This window comes from Salmo salar, chromosome ssa05 (genome assembly GCF_905237065.1).
Source record: "Salmo salar chromosome ssa05, Ssal_v3.1, whole genome shotgun sequence".
In the NCBI taxonomy this organism is placed as follows: domain Eukaryota; kingdom Metazoa; phylum Chordata; class Actinopteri; order Salmoniformes; family Salmonidae; genus Salmo; species Salmo salar.
Genome location: NC_059446.1, coordinates 78455155 through 78472924, shown reverse-complemented (window position 1 = coordinate 78472924; position 17770 = coordinate 78455155). Strand labels below are relative to the sequence as shown.

Here is a 17770-nt window from a genome sequence, read left to right as displayed (position 1 = left end):
GATTTCATTTGTTTAATGCTCAGTTATTTGCACTTCATAAGAGGAAAAATTATTCTTCTTAAAAAATGATACCCACTTGACATATGTGGCTGATGATGTGGTGTGGCAGGGTGGTCTGGTTTAAAGAGCTGAAATAGTTTGATAGGCCTACATAATGGAGTAGCCTGTTTACAGACTGTTATGAACAGTTGGCTCATTCTTCCCCTCTCCTCTCCCCTGTAACTATTCCCCAGGTCCTTGCTGTAAATGAGAATGTGTTCTCAGTCATCTTACCTGGTAAAATAAGGTTTCAAAAATAAAATACAAAAATGACAAATTAATAGATTATATATAAACTATTATGGTGGAAAATGCTTAATAAAAAACGGTTTCAGATCCCGGAAATTAATGCGCAACTACCAGAATGTAATGGAAAAAACTACATGTACAGTAGGCACTTTCTCGCCCTCGCCTGGGCATTTCTGGAACTATTCATTCGTGAAATCATAAGATCAACTCGCTCTCACTCAACCATCCGTCTCTCTCTCTCCCTCTCGCTCTTTTTCTGGCACACAGCGTGCGGGGCTTATGTGTCTAGTACTGTACGGCGAGGCCGGGCCGAGGGAGCTCTACAGTGAGTGACGTCACCTCTCCCATGGCGTCACATTGACGTAGCGCATACCAGGCGCTCTATGAGGAGGCAGACTCACATAAATGCTGTATTAGACTTTCTCCCTCAGACCGCGCGCATAAACAATCCCGCACTACGGCTTTACATCTGCGCGCATCATCACTGGCACATACACAGGATCACTCTGAAACACACTTTTAAAACACACATCGGACTATATTCTAGCCTACTTTCCTTTAGAATAATTAAAAGGAAAAACAAAAAGAAAGAATAACTTTTTTTTCTTCTGTCGCTTCATCCTCAACGAGTTCTGCAAATATACGTGTTACTTTTCAGCAGCTTTGGTAATTTTTGTAATTATTCTGGATCTATACAGGAGACTTTATGTTGGGTTAATAACACATGTAAAGACGGAACCGCTACAGCAAACAAGTAAGTTACTGTCTTTACTTCTGGGAATTAATGTCTTTCTCTCATTTCTAAAGACCACTTAATTAATTATTACATTAGGCTACTAGACTATTGGTCTCATAGAGAAACATAGTTAGTTGTAGGTTCCCCTGCACACCGGTTTGTTATATTGTTAAAACACGAGCGCTGTCTTTAACTTTCTCGTGCATGATGACCTGTTGATTTGGCAAACTCGTGAGCTCGGGAACCTCGGTGTGTGTGTTTGGTGTCACCGAGGGCAGATGGAACCGAATTTGAATTTAATTTGCTGAAGGAAGTTATCATATTCTTTGTGGTTGTCATGGAAATGGATGCCTCTCAGTCAGACAATGAAGTGGGAGACATAGGCAGTATTGGGCACTAATGGAGCTGAGTGAAGAACACAGACAGACAGGCAGACAGGCTGAGAGTAGAGGAGGGCTGACATCAAGGCTCTTATTATCTCCACTGTTATAAAGGACATGATTGTGTATTAATTCAGCTTTATGTGGACATCATGTTTGATGCCTTTGCAATAGTTATAAAACAAAACACATAGTTTGCTGTACGTGTGTGAGTGAGTGTGTCAGACTAATACCTCGCCATTTATTCCCGGCTATACGGGAATAGTTGAATTGGTAAAACCCTGAGAGCTTGTTGGTCCGTGTGCAGGGTGAATTTTAGCCCTGGGCCTATAGTACAGACATCTTACATATGAGAGTTTTTCATGAGACGATTTTATATTATTGAAATAAATCTGACTGCAAGTTGCAGAAGAACATGCAGGCAGCCTTAGTTTAATTTCAAATGATTTATGTTGACATCATTTATCCCAACAGGTAGGTTTCTCCTAGTTTAGAACAAACAGTGTGATTATATGCCTACAAAATAAAACATCTTGTTTTATAAACACTAGTACAGCTGGTGACCAACCTTAAATGTCCTCTGTCACACTGTCTGTCTGTCTGTCTGTCTGTCTGTGTGTTTGTATTTCTGACTGTCTCTCTAAATGTCTGTCTGTGTGTAGCATGTGCCTTTTCTGAATTAGACAGGCCTGTCATTGCTCACATTATTGCTCACATGATTAGGGGAAACAAATATTGACATTAACAATGTCAATGTTTGATCTATAGCCTTGCCTCTTTCTGAAGTTGAAGTTATTGCCATTGAACGTGGATCTTGACCTAAATGTCATCCTGGAGCAAGGAGGTCCATGACTCGAAGTGAGGCTTAAGGTTGGTCTGACCACCCAGTCTGGTATCATAGACTAGACATAACATAGTAGATGTAAATCCAGGACACTCAAATGAGTATGATGTGTTATGTTTGGTATAGTTACATAAGACCGTTGGTTACTTAAGGAAAAAATGAAAGATGGTTAGTGTGGATGGGTGGGCGTATAATGTAAATGTCTAGCAACCCAAAGGTTGCGTGTTCCAATCTCATCATGGACAACTTTAGCATTTTAGCTAATTAGCAACTTTCCTACTACTTAATATTTTTTAGCTACTTTGCAAATCCTTGGCATGTTAGCTAACTCTTTTCCTAACCCTAAACCCAACCTTAACCCTGTAGCTAACCCATTCCCTAACCTTAACCCTTTAGCCTAACTTCTAATCTTAACCTTAACCCCTAACCCCTAGCCTACCTAACGCTAGCCAGCTAGCTAATGTTAGCATTAGCCACCTAGCTAACTTTAGCCACAATAAATTGGAATTCGTAACATGTCATACATTTTGCAAAATCATAACTTATTGTATGTTTTGCAAATTCGTAACACACTGTAGGACACTTGTAATTCATAACATATCATAAGAAATGGCTGATGGACATCCAGAAATTAATACCATTTGCAACATAACATATCATACTAAGTGGAGTGCCTCAGATTTACTACAGAATAATACTACATACTCTGAGACCAGGTTGGACCCCCAGACCAACACCCTACTTTTTTTTACATTTAGGAATCAGTCAGATTCTCAAATATGTCGACCAAGTTAAATTAAACGTTTGCATCTCCTATTCACACAGCAGTCTCTGGTCCATATCATTTCTTTGAAGGCCAGAATTGGTATCTTTCACTATGAGATGTGTGGTATGAGTTTCTCTCAGGCGGTTAAAATTGGTTTTGGGTGTGTAGACAGAAACACACACACACACACAAACACAAACACAGTCTCCTCTTTTTGACAGCCTCTCTCCTCAGGGCTAATTTACTGTACTTGTATATTTCTCCAGCCCTCCTTTATCTCCTCTCTTTTCTCTCTCTGTTTGCTGGAAGCCTCGCGCTGACTGGCTTATTGGCGTGGGGGGCTATACCGGCGCTTTGGGGCGCGTGCTTCACGGCTCTTTCGCAGTTCTCTAGGTTACCGGGACGCTCGGCCCAGCACCCACCGGCCGGCTCGAGAGAGAGAAACAGAGAGAGAGAGGAGACCCTTCTGCCCTGTGTTCACATTATGGACACACACAGACCAGTGCAATTGTAGCTTTTTTCGTAGCCCTTTTGTCTACATATCTCTGTATGTTGATGGGAGACTGTTACAGAGGAGTGTAAATGCTTTTTTTAGGCTGGATCATGTTGTTGAATTGTATTGTTGTATGTTTTAATTCTGTATTGTATTGGCCAGGTCTCCCTTGAAAAATAGACTATGGGTCACAATGAGCTTTTCCTGGTTAAATAAAGGTTAACATTATTTCGTAAAAAAATTGGCTATTTTAAAAAGCGTAAAATGCATATAGCCTTTTTGCTCTCAAAAGCGTTACAGGCTATTTGCTTTATGTCGGTCTGACACCGATTCAATATTATCTATTACCACAGCACACTGAATTACAAAACAAATAACAAATAATGTCATTGAATACAATGAGCTCCATGTCTATGAAGTATAAACAATTGAGACAGAATATTACATTTCCTCTCCTGATTAGCCAAGCATTCTGGTGTGGTAGAGATTGAGAGATTGAGAGAAGCGACTGTCTGTATCCTGGTGAGTACTACATGTCTGTATCCTGGTGAGGACTACATGTCTGTATCCTGGTGAGGACTAAATGTCTGTATCCTGGTGAGGACTAAATGTGTGTATCCAGACATTGAGTGAATAATAGGCATAGAAACATGTCAGACAAAGCAACAATAAAAAACGTGTTAGATCCCTAGGCTATAGTTTTAGATTTTGTCAGCCCGCTGGCCTATTGGAAAAGTGATAATGTTAAGAACCTATCCAAACAGAGTTCAGCGGTACAGTGATCTCCAAACAGACTGCATGTCTCCCGGCCGGGACGGTTCAGAGAATGAGTCCGGAGAGAGAGGACTGGTCCCCGGTTTAGTGGAGAGAATTAGTCCGGGTATGGGTCAGTGTTTGTAGGTGAGTGCTGCAGAGAGGGGGCGCTAGGCGCTGTGAAATCTCTTGTCTGTGGTGAGCTGTGCTCTGGCTGGCAGCAAGACGCACTGAGAGCGGAGACGTTTCGGGTTCTGAGATTCAGAACTTACTAAGGTGGATATTGTAACCTATTTTCTCTTTCCAATAAGGAACCCCTTTGAACCATGAGACCTGTAGTGCATGAGCCTCAGACTAGCGCGGGAATGAACCACCGGCAATTTGAACAAATTGATAGCCATGCTCTTTTGAAGACACTTGTTTTATGAATTGCAAATAACTAGTTTCATTTAATATTATTGTTTGTTTGAAAAAGTGTTAATACGATAATTGAATAAATTCATATGATATTTCACGATATAGATAATTGTTATATTTAGATATTATTTTTATGCTGCTCTCAGGTGAAGTGATTCAAGTTTTTATTTGAGTCTATATTATTTTAGTCTATTCTCATCAATCTTCAATATTTTACTTTTATAAGAGTTGATATTGGAATTCAAAAATTATTGCCCTATTTCTGAGTTGTAGGCGAAATGATATAGAGAGGTTATAGATAATATCTGTTCACTTCTGTATTTGGTGAAGCATTCATTCAACGAGCGCTATGGGATGTTTGCAGATTTTTTATTTGCTAAATTGTTGTATAATTGTACTTATAATAATGTATATTCCTCCATTCTTCTGTCGCATGTCTGCGGTTCTCTCTTTCTAGGTCTGACCTTTTATTCTGCATCACACCTCTACGCCTGCTGGTTTTCCCACACATTACTGAGAATTAATTTTATTCAGTTCGTGTTTTAATTTCTGTGCGTTTTGTTCCATCCGGGTAATCTTGTGTAGGCTATATTCTGTGCGACTTTATTCAGCTCTTTGTGATTGTATTGTACTTGTGCAGTAAGCTATGTCATGCGTGTCGGTGTGCTTTGGGAGTTCCCATGTCTCTGGTTGTGACCCGATGTTTCTTTCCTCCAGACCCGGGTTCGGAAGAGCGCGCCCAGCCGAGCTCAGAGCCCCGGCTACCGGACAGTCCCTTCGAGTCCTCCCCGCTCCCGGTCCCCCACCACAGTCGCACCAGTCCCCAGCCCCCCACACAGAACACCATTCAGCGCGAGGCTTTCACACCAGGTACTGAAAAACACCGGGAACCGGCCCGGGTCGTCGTCGCACCTGTCCTGAGTTGGTGCTTTTAAAACCTGTTTCAAATGCACGTGTAGTTTTCAAACTATTAGTCTGCCATGTGTTTCTTCATTCAGTCAGCTGTATCTCACTCTAGGTCTATAGTGCGTTTATTTTATTAAGTACAATATTAGGCCTATATATTTAGAAATGTTTATATAACAAACCATATAGTTTAGACCAACAACATAATTTATTATTTTAATTTAACCGATATTGTATGGTCTAAATGGTAATTTAATATATTCCAAGTCAGTTCTGATTTATAATTCTAAACGTGTTGTGTCAGGGAGTGCGCGCGAGTTGACATTTCCATCTGCAGATATGGGGACGGAAATAGTCTTCTGAAACTAGACACACCGACTTTAAAAGCAGGACCAAAAAATCTAATTAGTCAAATCTGTAGATATCGATCTGCTTAATGAACTTAATGAGGTTAAACGTCTTAAACCTTGGAGGTCAAAATAAAGTTGGCTAATTTAAAAGCACATGTATTTTCTCCTGATAGATTAAGGTGATAAAGGTAGGCTGTCCCGCCCGTATACGGACACATGGGGCCCTCGAGCCTGCGGTTAGATGCGACCACAGCCTCAAGGACAAAACCCCGTTCTGGGTTTCTGCATCATACCTGTATTTATATCAAGTTTACATACTGGTACATTTCATGAATGTGAACAAGCGGTTTACGCATGTGCGGGTCAATACCCGTCCAAAAACCAACACACAAAATAAGATTTACATCGAATGTCTCAAATCGCTGTCTGCTATCAATCTGTTTCAATCTGCGTGTGTGTGTGTGTTTTGACTGTAATATTTTGGTACAATTATCAGGTCTGCCCATATGAGTGTCCATTAAAATCAACTTTAAAGAAAAAAAGAAGAAGAAGAAGAAGAAATAAATATATAAATATATATATATATTTACAACTTCTGAATGTTTCCTTGATCGATAGAATGTATTATGTATTTACTTATGCACTTCATGTCTTGTTTGTTAGATCTATGGCATTCTGACAATGAACAAGCACGCTCAGTTTTTGGAACGGATGCATTGTGTCCAGTTGAAATGCACACCTCGAGGTTAGAGACTGCTTCTCTCTGATCATCATACCACACACACACACGCTTATCCAGCCAGGTCACCCGTTATAAAATTCAGTATTCAACTTCCATCCATGTCTGTGCAAGTGGGGAGATGACGTGGAAGTTGTTTTCGATATTTTTGTTTTAAGCCTATCCCAAACCTTAACTTTACTTTAACCATTCAAAGTTAATGTCTGAACTTTACCCAAAATTTAACATTTCGGAGTTTGTCTAATTGTCTAATCTTAACCTTAAACACAAGAAATTTGAAGTTTGGGACAACTTCGAAATATGACGTTTGAGTATGTGGATGAACGTCTAATTCAGTGGTGAGACTGAGAGCTGGTAGCATTTATCTGCCTGGCTTGTCTGTCCTGAACCCTCACTGTTTAACACACATGTAGCTTAAGCACACACTCACACATGCATGCACTCAAATACTCATGCATGTTGTACACGCATACACACACATTCTTCACTGACACATACACACTCACACACCACACACTTGCTGTCAGGTGGACGTCTGGTGTTTGAATGAAAAGGGGGTTTTAGGTTTTTGGGATATAATCTGGTGTCATTAGAGTGCTTCTGGCTTGGTCTTAACATGACACTGCATTGTCTGAATGTGTGTGTGTGTGTGGTGTGTGTGTGTGTGTGTGTGTGTGTTTACTCAGAAGTAGATGTGTGTGCATAGGGGCACGGTGAGGAGAAGGTACACACATCAGTTAGATTGTGTTAACATCATCACTATGTGTGTGAGTGGGTGTGTGTCCATACGTGCATGTGTGCGTTTGACTTCAGGCAAGGTAGGTGTAGTCTTATAAGGAGGCGTTTCAATTGGAATTAAACACACTGTTGGACAGGCCCAGGAAAAATCTCCCTCTCTTCCTTTTCTCCCCTTGAAGACAGGCAGTTACAAACCCCCTTTCTCTCTGTACACCTGTAGACCTGTTTCCGCGTGGGTAGTGCAACTGCCTGGGTCACTCGCGAGGCCGTCATAGAAATAAGATAAAACTCTGGCGGTTGCTCGAGTGCAGCCGTGCTCGCCCACTCCTTTCCAGACGGATGGAACTCGCGCACTCTGAGAAAGTTTGAGTCAGACCTCCAAACTCCCCCCTGACCTCGTGTCTCTCGTGCGTCCCCATGGTTACACTTTAGCCCTGCGGCTCACCCATGGTGACATCTGTATCTCTGTCTCTAATATAGGTGTCTCCTGCTGTAAGGTGTGAGTCATGCCACATAGCCAAAATGTACAGTTATATTGTGTTCACTGTTCAAAACGGACTTAATAAATATGTCATTTAGTTACGTTTGTGCCTGCGCAATGTGCGTAGGGCAAATGTACACAGTTGTTAGAGTCCGCAGAGGAAAGGAGGCGTGAAAGAAAAATGATGGTAGTAGGCTTGATAAGTCCCATATTTGACTAAATAAATATGACGCGTGGGAACAAGACGATTACGGCACAGCGCGCGCAGAGCGTCAATGGGAACCTCGCGCTGTTGACAGTTCCCTTCTCGAGAGCGAAGAACAAACACCACAAACCCTGGGCACATACTAAACACACACACACACACACACACACACACACACACACACACACACACACACACACACACACACACACACACACACACACACACACACACACACACACACACACACACACACACACACACACACACAGGTAGGCTAATACATTAGAGCCCAGTCTCACCTCTGCCTCTCTAAAGAGGTGGAAAATGTCTTGAGATGTTTTAATCTCCATCAAAAGCAGGTTTTAATATTGATCAGCAATAGATAACTACAGTTGAAGTCGGAAGTTTACATACACTTAGGTTGAAGTCATTAAAACTCGTTTTTCAACCACTCCACAAATTTCTTGTTAACAATCTTCAGTTTTGGCAAGTCAGTTAGGACATCGACTTTGTGCATGACATAACTAATTTTTCCAACAATTGTTTACAGATTATTTCACTTAAAACTCACTGTATCACAATTCCAGTGGGTCAGAGGTTTACATACATTAACTTGACTGTGCCTTTAAACAGCTTGGAAAATTCCAGAAAATTATGTCATGGCTTTAGAAGATTCTGGTAGGCTAATTGACATCATTTGAGTCAATTGGAGGTGTACCTGTGGATGTATTTCAAGGCCTACCTTCAAACTCAGTGCCTCTTTGCTTGACATCATGGGAAAATCAAAAGAAATCAGCCAAGACCTCCACAAGTCTGTTTCATCATTGGGAGCAATTTCCAAACACCTGAAAGTAACACGTTCATCTGTACGAACAATAGTATGCAAGTATAAACACCATGGGACCACGCAGCCGTCATACTGCTCAGGAAGGAGACGTGTTCTGTCTCCTAGAGATGAACATACTTTGGTGCGAAATGTGCAAATCAATCCCAGAACAACAGCAAAGGACCTTGTGAAGATGCTGGAGGAAACAGGTACAAAAGTATCTATATTCACAGTAAAACGTTTCCTATATCAACATAAACTGAAAGGCCGCTCAGCAAGGAAGAAGCCATTGCTCCAAAACCGCCATAAAAAAGCCGAAGAACACCATCCCAACCGTGACGCACGGGGGTGGCAGCATCATGTTGTGGGGGTGCTTTGCTGCAGGAGGGACCGATGCCCTTCACAAAATAGATGGCATCATGAGGAAGGAAAATGATGTGGATATATTGAAGCAACATCTCAAGACATCAGTCAGGAAGTTAAAGCTTAGTCGCAAATGGGTCTTCCAAATGGACAATGACCCCAAGCATACTTTCAAAGTTGTGGCAAAATGACTTAAGGACAACAAAGTCAAGGTATTGGAGTGGCCATCACAAAGCCCTGACTTCAGTTCCATATAAAATTTGTGGGCAGAACTGCAAAAGCGTGTGCGAGCAAGGAGGCTTTCAAACCTGACTCAGTTACACCAGCTCTGTCAGGAGGAATGGGCCAAAATTCACCCAACTTATTGTGGGAAGCTTGTGGAAGGCTACCCGAAACGTTTGACCCAAGTTAAACAATTTAAAAGCAATGCTACCAAATACTAATTGAGTGTATGTAAACTTCTGACCCACTGGGAATGTGCTGAAAGAAATAAAAGCTGAAATAAATCATTCTCTCTACTATTATTCTGACATTTCACATTCTTAAAATAAAGTGGTGATCCTAACTGATCTAAAACAGGGAATTTTTAGTAGGATTAAATGTGAGGAATTGTGAAAAACCGAGTTTAAATGTATTTGGCTAAGGTGTATGTAAACTTCCGACTTCAACTGTATAAATTATTGTTGTTATTATTATTATTAATATTATTCATTTGTGGTTACATTGTGGGCTGTGTGTGTGATCCCCAGTCTAAGACGGAGGTCGTTATGATATTTAACCTCTCTCTAGATTCATTGTGTACACACACGCGCACACTCACAGTTCCCCATCCTATCTTTGAGCTTGTCATGGCAGTATGTGACAGAACATGTGTGTGGCTGGTTGTTTTAGAGGCCAGAGTTAGTAAGGGTCCAGCACCATGAGGGGTCCATTTACATTTAATGATACAGGCCTCATTTAGTCAACAAACGACAGATAAACTAGGGCAAGACACACACACACACACACACACACACACACACACACACACACACACACACACACACACACACACACACACACACACACACACACACACACACACACACACACACACACACACACACACACACACACACACACACACACAGCTCCTCACACACCTTACACACTAACAAACTGCTCCTACAGTTTAGCTGTGCAGGAGTGAGGGTTGCGTTGTGTGTGTGTGTGTGGTTGTATGTATGGCTGTGGGTGATTATGACCAGGTGTGTTGACTGCAAAGTGGATGGGGGTTCAATCTGGGGCTCATTCAGTAGGAGAAAACGGAATAAAAAGTTTTGAAATTATAAAAAAAAGACAGTTGTTATTGGACAAGTTAAGGTACATTCCAAAACGTTTTCTTCCGTTTCCTGCCGAGTGAACAAGAACCGCTGAGCTTAGCTTCACTGATTGGCTAATGTGTTTTTATCTGCTTCACCGATTGGCTGACATGTTTTTATTTGCTTGACTAATTGGCTAATGAGTGTTATATTAAGGGAATTACACTAACAACACACTAACAGCTTCCTCACATGTTTCATACTATTGCATTATGTGCATCTGTTAACTGCAAAAATAATCAACGTCATAAATAGGGAGGAGATCCTGCTGTTTTGTGGGTTTCAGCACCAAACTGTGTCCATCAGCTCCCCAACATTCTCACACACACGTTTACACTCTCACTATCACTACAATGTTGATGTTTTAATTCTGTATATAACACATCAACTTGATTCTCTCTCTCTCTCTCTCTCTCTCTCTCTCTCTCTCTCTCTCTCTCTGTCTCTTTCTCTCTATCCTCCAATCCTTCTCTGTAGACATGCCTTGTGTGCAGGCACAGTATGGGCCCGCACCTCCAGGCTCGTCCTACTCCGCCCAGTCCTTTGGTTACCAGGGCGACAGCTACAGCTCTGACCTCATGACCCCGGACTATACCAAGTTGGACTTGGGTGGGGGTGAGATCTCGGCGGCCGCCACCACCTCTCTGCCCAGCTTCAACGTGTTTGTTGAGGGGAGCTACGAGCCCAAGTCCTCCTGCCTATACCAGATGCCCTCTCATAGGCCGCTTATCAAGAAGGAGGAGGAGTCCTACCCACAACCTGACACCTTGCCCTCCTCCTCCATGTACTTTAAACAGTCTCCTCCGTCCACCCCCACCACCCCCTCTCTCGCCCCCCAGCCTGGCTCCTCCTTCCTCTGGGATGACTCCCCCCACCTCTCTCTGCAGCCCCCCTCCCACGGCCCCCTCAAGTCCGCTCGCTTCCCCCACTTCTATCAGCACTCCCCTCCCCACAGTGGGGGGTACGAGGGGCTGGGAGGGGGGCTGCCTCGCTCTTCCTCCTCATCCTCTTCCTCGTCCTCCTCAGTGCCCCCCCACCCCCACGGCCCGCCCCTGGAACAGCACCTGTACCAGCTGCACCGCGGGGTTGGGGGTCCGGGGGGCCCGGGAGGACTGGCCTTCCGTTCTCTGGCGCTGGGGTCCTGTAACCCTCTGCTGGGGGACCGCCTGCCCTCGCCCCCCCATCGCGGCCCCCCAGGAGAGGGCACCTGTGCCGTGTGTGGCGACAACGCTGCCTGCCAGCACTACGGCGTACGCACCTGCGAGGGCTGCAAAGGCTTCTTCAAGGTAAGACCACCTGAAACACACCACCTCACACTCACCTGATGACACCCCATGAGCATCTCTCATGCTATTCTTCTCTGTTACCTCTGTTACATCTCTCTCTCTCTCTCTCTCTCTCTCTCTCTCTCTCTCTCTCTCTCTCTCTCTCTCTCTCTCTCTCTCTCTCTCTCTCTCTCTCTCTCTCTCTCTATCTCTCTCTCTCTCTCTCTCTCTCTCTCTCTCTCTCTCTCTCTCTCTCTCTCTCTCTCTCTCTCGCTCTCCCTCTCGCTCTCGCTCTCCCTCTCGCTCTCCCTGGATCTGTTCTATGTTAATATTAGGGCCATGTTCAGGTGGGATCTGATCCATAGAGGCGTCACAATGATCATTTAGTGAGCTGGAGGTTGTTGGAGGTTGTTGGCTTGCAGTACCCTGAGCCCTCGAATTTGAACATGCCTCAAGAGTTACACCAGTCTCTCTTTAATGCAGAGCTTGGAGGAGGACTGTGCCCCTCTCTCTCTCTCTCTCTCGCTCTCCCTCTCTCTCTCATTCTGTTGTTCATTGAGTGCTCTCTAAATCGTCTGAGGAGTTGCCACGGCGCCTGTGAGGGTCGTCTCCCCAGGCAACCAGCAGGGCAGAAAGGTTGTGTGTGTGTCGTGACAGCGGGGTGCGATAAAAATACAGTGGCTGCTAAAAGTCCAGCTCATGAGAGAGAGAGATAAAGAGAGAGAGAGAGAGAGAAAGAGAGAGAGATAAAGAGAGAGAGAGAGCGAGAGAGTGAGATGGAGAGAGTTAGACAGAGAGAGAGACAGATAGAAAGAGAAATACTCTTGTCTCTCTCTTTTCTCTTTCTCTCTCTATCTCTCTCTCATTTCCTTAGTCTCTCTGTTGAGCTGGGAGACCCTTCAACCAGAGAGAGAAAGAGAGAGAGAGAAAGAGGACTAGGAAGACAATTGGATAACAACATACAGTGAGGGAAAAAAGTATTTGATCCCCTGCTGATTTTGTACGTTTGCCCACTGACAAAGAAATGATCAGTCTATAATTGTAATGGTAGGTTTATTTGAACAGTGAGAGACAGAATAACAGCAAAGAAAATCCAGAAAAAAGCATGTCAAAAATGTTATAAATTGATTTGCATTTTAATGAGGGAAATAAGTATTTGACACCTCTGCAAAACATGACTTAGTACTTGGTGGCAAAACCCTTGTTGGCAATCACAGAGGTCAGACGTTTCTTGTAGTTGGCCACCAGGTTTGCACACATCTCAGGAGGGATTTTGTCCCACTCCTCTATGCAGATCTTCTCCACCTCATTAAGGTTTCGAGGCTGACGTTTGGCAACTCAACTGACGTTTGGCAACTTCAGCTCCCTATGGGATATAAGGTCTGGAGACTGGCTAGGCCACTCCAGGACCTTAATGTGCTTCTTCTTGAGCCACTCCTTTGTTGCCTTGGCCGTGTGTTTTGGGTCATTGTCATGCTGGAATACCCATCCACGACCCATTTTCAATGCCCTGGCTGAGGGAAGGAGGTTCTCACCCAAGATTTGACGGTACATGGCCCCGTCCATCATCCCTTTGATGCGGTGAAGTTGTCCTGTCCCCCAAAGCATAATGTTTCCACCTCCATGTTTGACGGTGGAGATGGTGTTCTTGGGGTCATAGGCAGCATTCCTCCTCCTCCAAACACGGTGAGTTGAGTTGATGCCAAAGACCTCCATTTTGGTCTCATCTGACCACAACACTTTCACCCAGTTGTCCTCTGAATCATTCAGATGTTCATTGGCAAACTTCAGACGGGCATGTATATGTGCTTTCTTGAGCAGGGGGACCTTGCGGGCGCTGCAGGATTTCAGTCCTTCACGGTGTAGTGTGTTACCAATTGTTTTCTTGGTGACTATGGTCCCAGCTGCCTTGAGATCATTGACAAGATCCTCCCGTGTAGTTCTGGGCTGATTCCTCACCGTTCTCATGATCATTGCAACTCCACGAGGTGAGATCTTGCATGGAGCCCCAGGCCGAGGGAGATTGACAGTTCTTTTGTGTTTCTTCCATCTGCGAATAATCGCACCAACTGTTGTCACCCTCTCACCAAGCTGCTTGGCGATGGTCTTGTAGCCCACTCCAGCCTTGTGTAGGTCTACAATCTTGTCCCTGACATCCTTGGAGAGCTCTTTGGTCTTGGCCATGGTGGAGAGTTTGGAATCTGATTGATTGATTGCTTCTGTGGACAGGTGTCTTTTTACAGGTAACAAGCTGCGGTTAGGAGCACTCCCTTTAAGAGTGTGCTCCTAATCTCAGCTTGTTACCTGTATAAAAGACACCTGGGAGCCAGAAATCTTTCTGATTGAGAGGGGGTCAAATACTTATTTCCCTCGTTAAAATGCGAATCAATTTATAATATTTTTGACGTGCGTTTTTCAGGATTTTTTTGTTGTTATTCTGTCTTTCACTGTTCAAATAAACCTACCATTAAAATTATAGACTGATCCTTTCTTTGTCAGTGGGCAAACGTACAAAATCATCAGGGGATCAAATACTTTTTCCCTCACTGTATTCACCAAAATACAGAGAGCTAAATAATTCACCCAATCCCACAGCTAGGTTATCCATGGAGGAGGGATCACATCCATATCGTAACACTGGGCATAAGTACAGTAACTGTTCAAACTTCTCCCTTGAAAAAGTTTGATGGAACTTCCCGGTTTAAATAACGTTGGAATGAAAAGGTTGTAACCAATAATGTTTTAAAGCAATAAAAATACATGTGGTTTGTTAAAAATTAATTCCTCCAGTATTATACATTTTCTTCCTCTACAGTTTCCGTTCGGTCTCTTATGACAGTTATCTCACATCATATATAACACATCCCACACACACACGCACGCACGCACACACACACACACTCATCTCAGTACCTTATGTCATCGTTCAGGAGCCTGCTTTTAGTCATAGGGCGTATTTCACTTCTTGTATGTGTGTGTAAAATGAAATATTTCTCATCCAATACAAGATCTAATGTCCATCTCATTTCATCCTGTCATCTGTGTTTTATTTAGTTAGATAGAAAAGGAGAGAGAGAAGTAGAGACGGGGAGAAAGAAAAGAAAGAGACAGAGAAATAAAAGGGACAGAGGGTACAAACATAGAGATAATTAAATGAGGCCTGTGGTAGGTGGAAATGAATTAGCCCTCTTTTCAATTAGTTTCACAATTTGTTTTTATTTAGTAATTAATGAAAGCAGTGTCTGGTGGCTGCAGGCCAGGGGCTGTGTGTGTGTGTGTGTGTGTGTGTGTGTGTGTGTGTGTGTGGCTTCATGCCGTGGGCTCTGCGTCTGCGACACATCCCACATCAGCCTCACAGACACACAATTTATGTTTATCCTGCACTTCAGTGATTCCAGAGCCCTGACAGTCAAAGCTAAACAGCCAGAAAACATTTGTATAACTTCATCTACACAACATTGTCCCCACAACATCCACACAATATTATACACACAACATCTACACAATATTATACACACAACATCTACACAACATTATACACAAAAGATTATACAACCTTATCCGTACAACATTATACAACAACAAGCACGCCATTAACCACACAATATTTACACAACATTAAACACACAACATGTACACAATATTTTCCTAACAACGTTTACACAACATTTTCCTAACAACTTTTACACAACATTATCCACATCTGCTCATTTCCCGACTACTGTCTAACGTTAGAGACAGGAATCAGCAGGTGATGGCCACCATCTAATGTTAGAGACAGGAATCAGCAGGTGATGGCCACCATCTAATGTTAGAGACAGGAATCAGCAGGTGATGGCCACCATCTAATGTTAGAGACAGGAATCAGCAGGTGATGGCCACCATCTAATGTTAGAGACAGGAATCAGCAGGTGATGGCCACCATCTAATGTTAGAGACAGGAATCAGCAGGTGATGGCCACCATCTAATGTTAGAGACAGGAATCAGCAGGTGATGGCCACCATCTAATGTTAGAGACAGGAATCAGCAGGTGATGGCCACCATCTAATGTTAGAGACAGGAATCAGCAGGTGATGGCCACCATCTAATGTTAGAGACAGGAATCAGCAGGTGATGGCCACCATCTAATGTTAGAGACAGGAATCAGCAGGTGATGGCCACCATCTAATGTTAGAGACAGGAATCAGCAGGTGATGGCCACCATCTAATGTTAGAGACAGGAATCAGCAGGTGATGGCCACCATCTAATGTTAGAGACAGGAATCAGCAGGTGATGGCCACCATCTAATGTTAGAGACAGGAATCAGCAGGTGATGGCCACCATCTAATGTTAGAGACAGGAATCAGCAGGTGATGGCCACCATCTAATGTTAGAGACAGGAATCAGCAGGTGATGGCCACCATCTAATGTTAGAGACAGGAATCAGCAGGTGATGGCCACCATCTAATGTTAGAGACAGGAATCAGCAGGTGATGGCCACCATCTAATGTTAGAGACAGGAATCAGCAGGTGATGGCCACCATCTAATGTTAGAGACAGGAATCAGCAGGTGATGGCCACCATCTAATGTTAGAGACAGGAATCAGCAGGTGATGGCCACCATCTAATGTTAGAGACAGGAATCAGCAGGTGATGGCCACCATCTAATGTTAGAGACAGGAATCAGCAGGTGATGGCCACCATCTAATGTTAGAGACAGGAATCAGCAGGTGATGGCCACCATCTAATGTTAGAGACAGGAATCAGCAGGTGATGGCCACCATCTAATGTTAGAGACAGGAATCAGCAGGTGATGGCCACCATCTAATGTTAGAGACAGGAATCAGCAGGTGATGGCCACCATCTAATGTTAGAGACAGGAATCAGCAGGTGATGGCCACCATCTAATGTTAGAGACAGGAATCAGCAGGTGATGGCCACCATCTAATGTTAGAGACAGGAATCAGCAGGTGATGGCCACCATCTAATGTTAGAGACAGGAATCAGCAGGTGATGGCCACCATCTAATGTTAGAGACAGGAATCAGCAGGTGATGGCCACCATCTAATGTTAGAGACAGGAATCAGCAGGTGATGGCCACCATCTAATGTTAGAGACAGGAATCAGCAGGTGATGGCCACCATCTAATGTTAGAGACAGGAATCAGCAGGTGATGGCCACCATCTAATGTTAGAGACAGGAATCAGCAGGTGATGGCCACCATCTAATGTTAGAGACAGGAATCAGCAGGTGATGGCCACCATCTAATGTTAGAGACAGGAATCAGCAGGTGATGGCCACCATCTAATGTTAGAGACAGGAATCAGCAGGTGATGGCCACCATCTAATGTTAGAGACAGGAATCAGCAGGTGATGGCCACCATCTAATGTTAGAGACAGGAATCAGCAGGTGATGGCCACCATCTAATGTTAGAGACAGGAATCAGCAGGTGATGGCCACCATCTAATGTTAGAGACAGGAATCAGCAGGTGATGTTTAATGTTTATGAATGCTCACCAGGACCAGTCTCTTAGAGGGAGTTATTAAGTTACACTGAGTGGATGAGCTTCATATTGTTCTCTGTGTTTTACGCACCGTTAAATGCATTATCTCTAATTGTCTTTAATTCAATCTAATAGGGAATTCATGCATTATTGCCTTCATATTAGTAGTGTAAGCAGAGTGTTATTAGTGATTTATTGTCATTTAATTTGTGAGTTATACATATTTTCACTAATGTGAATTAAAGAGATTTTCCTTTTGAATAAGTATTCATTTTTAGTCAATGAATGAAGTATTACTTTTTGTTAACATAAATAGTACCTTATGTGGGAGATGAATATGTAAATAAATTGTAGTCATTTAGAAATACGA

The 17770-nt window shown here is 43.3% G+C and overlaps 1 protein-coding gene across 1 annotated transcript in view; it reads left to right on the top strand.

Moving 5' to 3' along the window:
- Window positions 1–578: 578 nt before the first annotated feature.
- LOC106574458 (nuclear receptor subfamily 4, group A, member 3) overlaps window positions 579–17770 on the top strand; it is a 32357-nt gene continuing 15165 nt past the window's right edge. Inside the window, 4 exon segments of the mRNA XM_045719024.1 lie at window positions 579–1042; window positions 5395–5547; window positions 6597–6678; window positions 11127–11935. Coding sequence (XP_045574980.1) covers window positions 6615–6678; window positions 11127–11935 — 873 coding nt within the window. The 5' untranslated portion in view covers window positions 579–1042; window positions 5395–5547; window positions 6597–6614.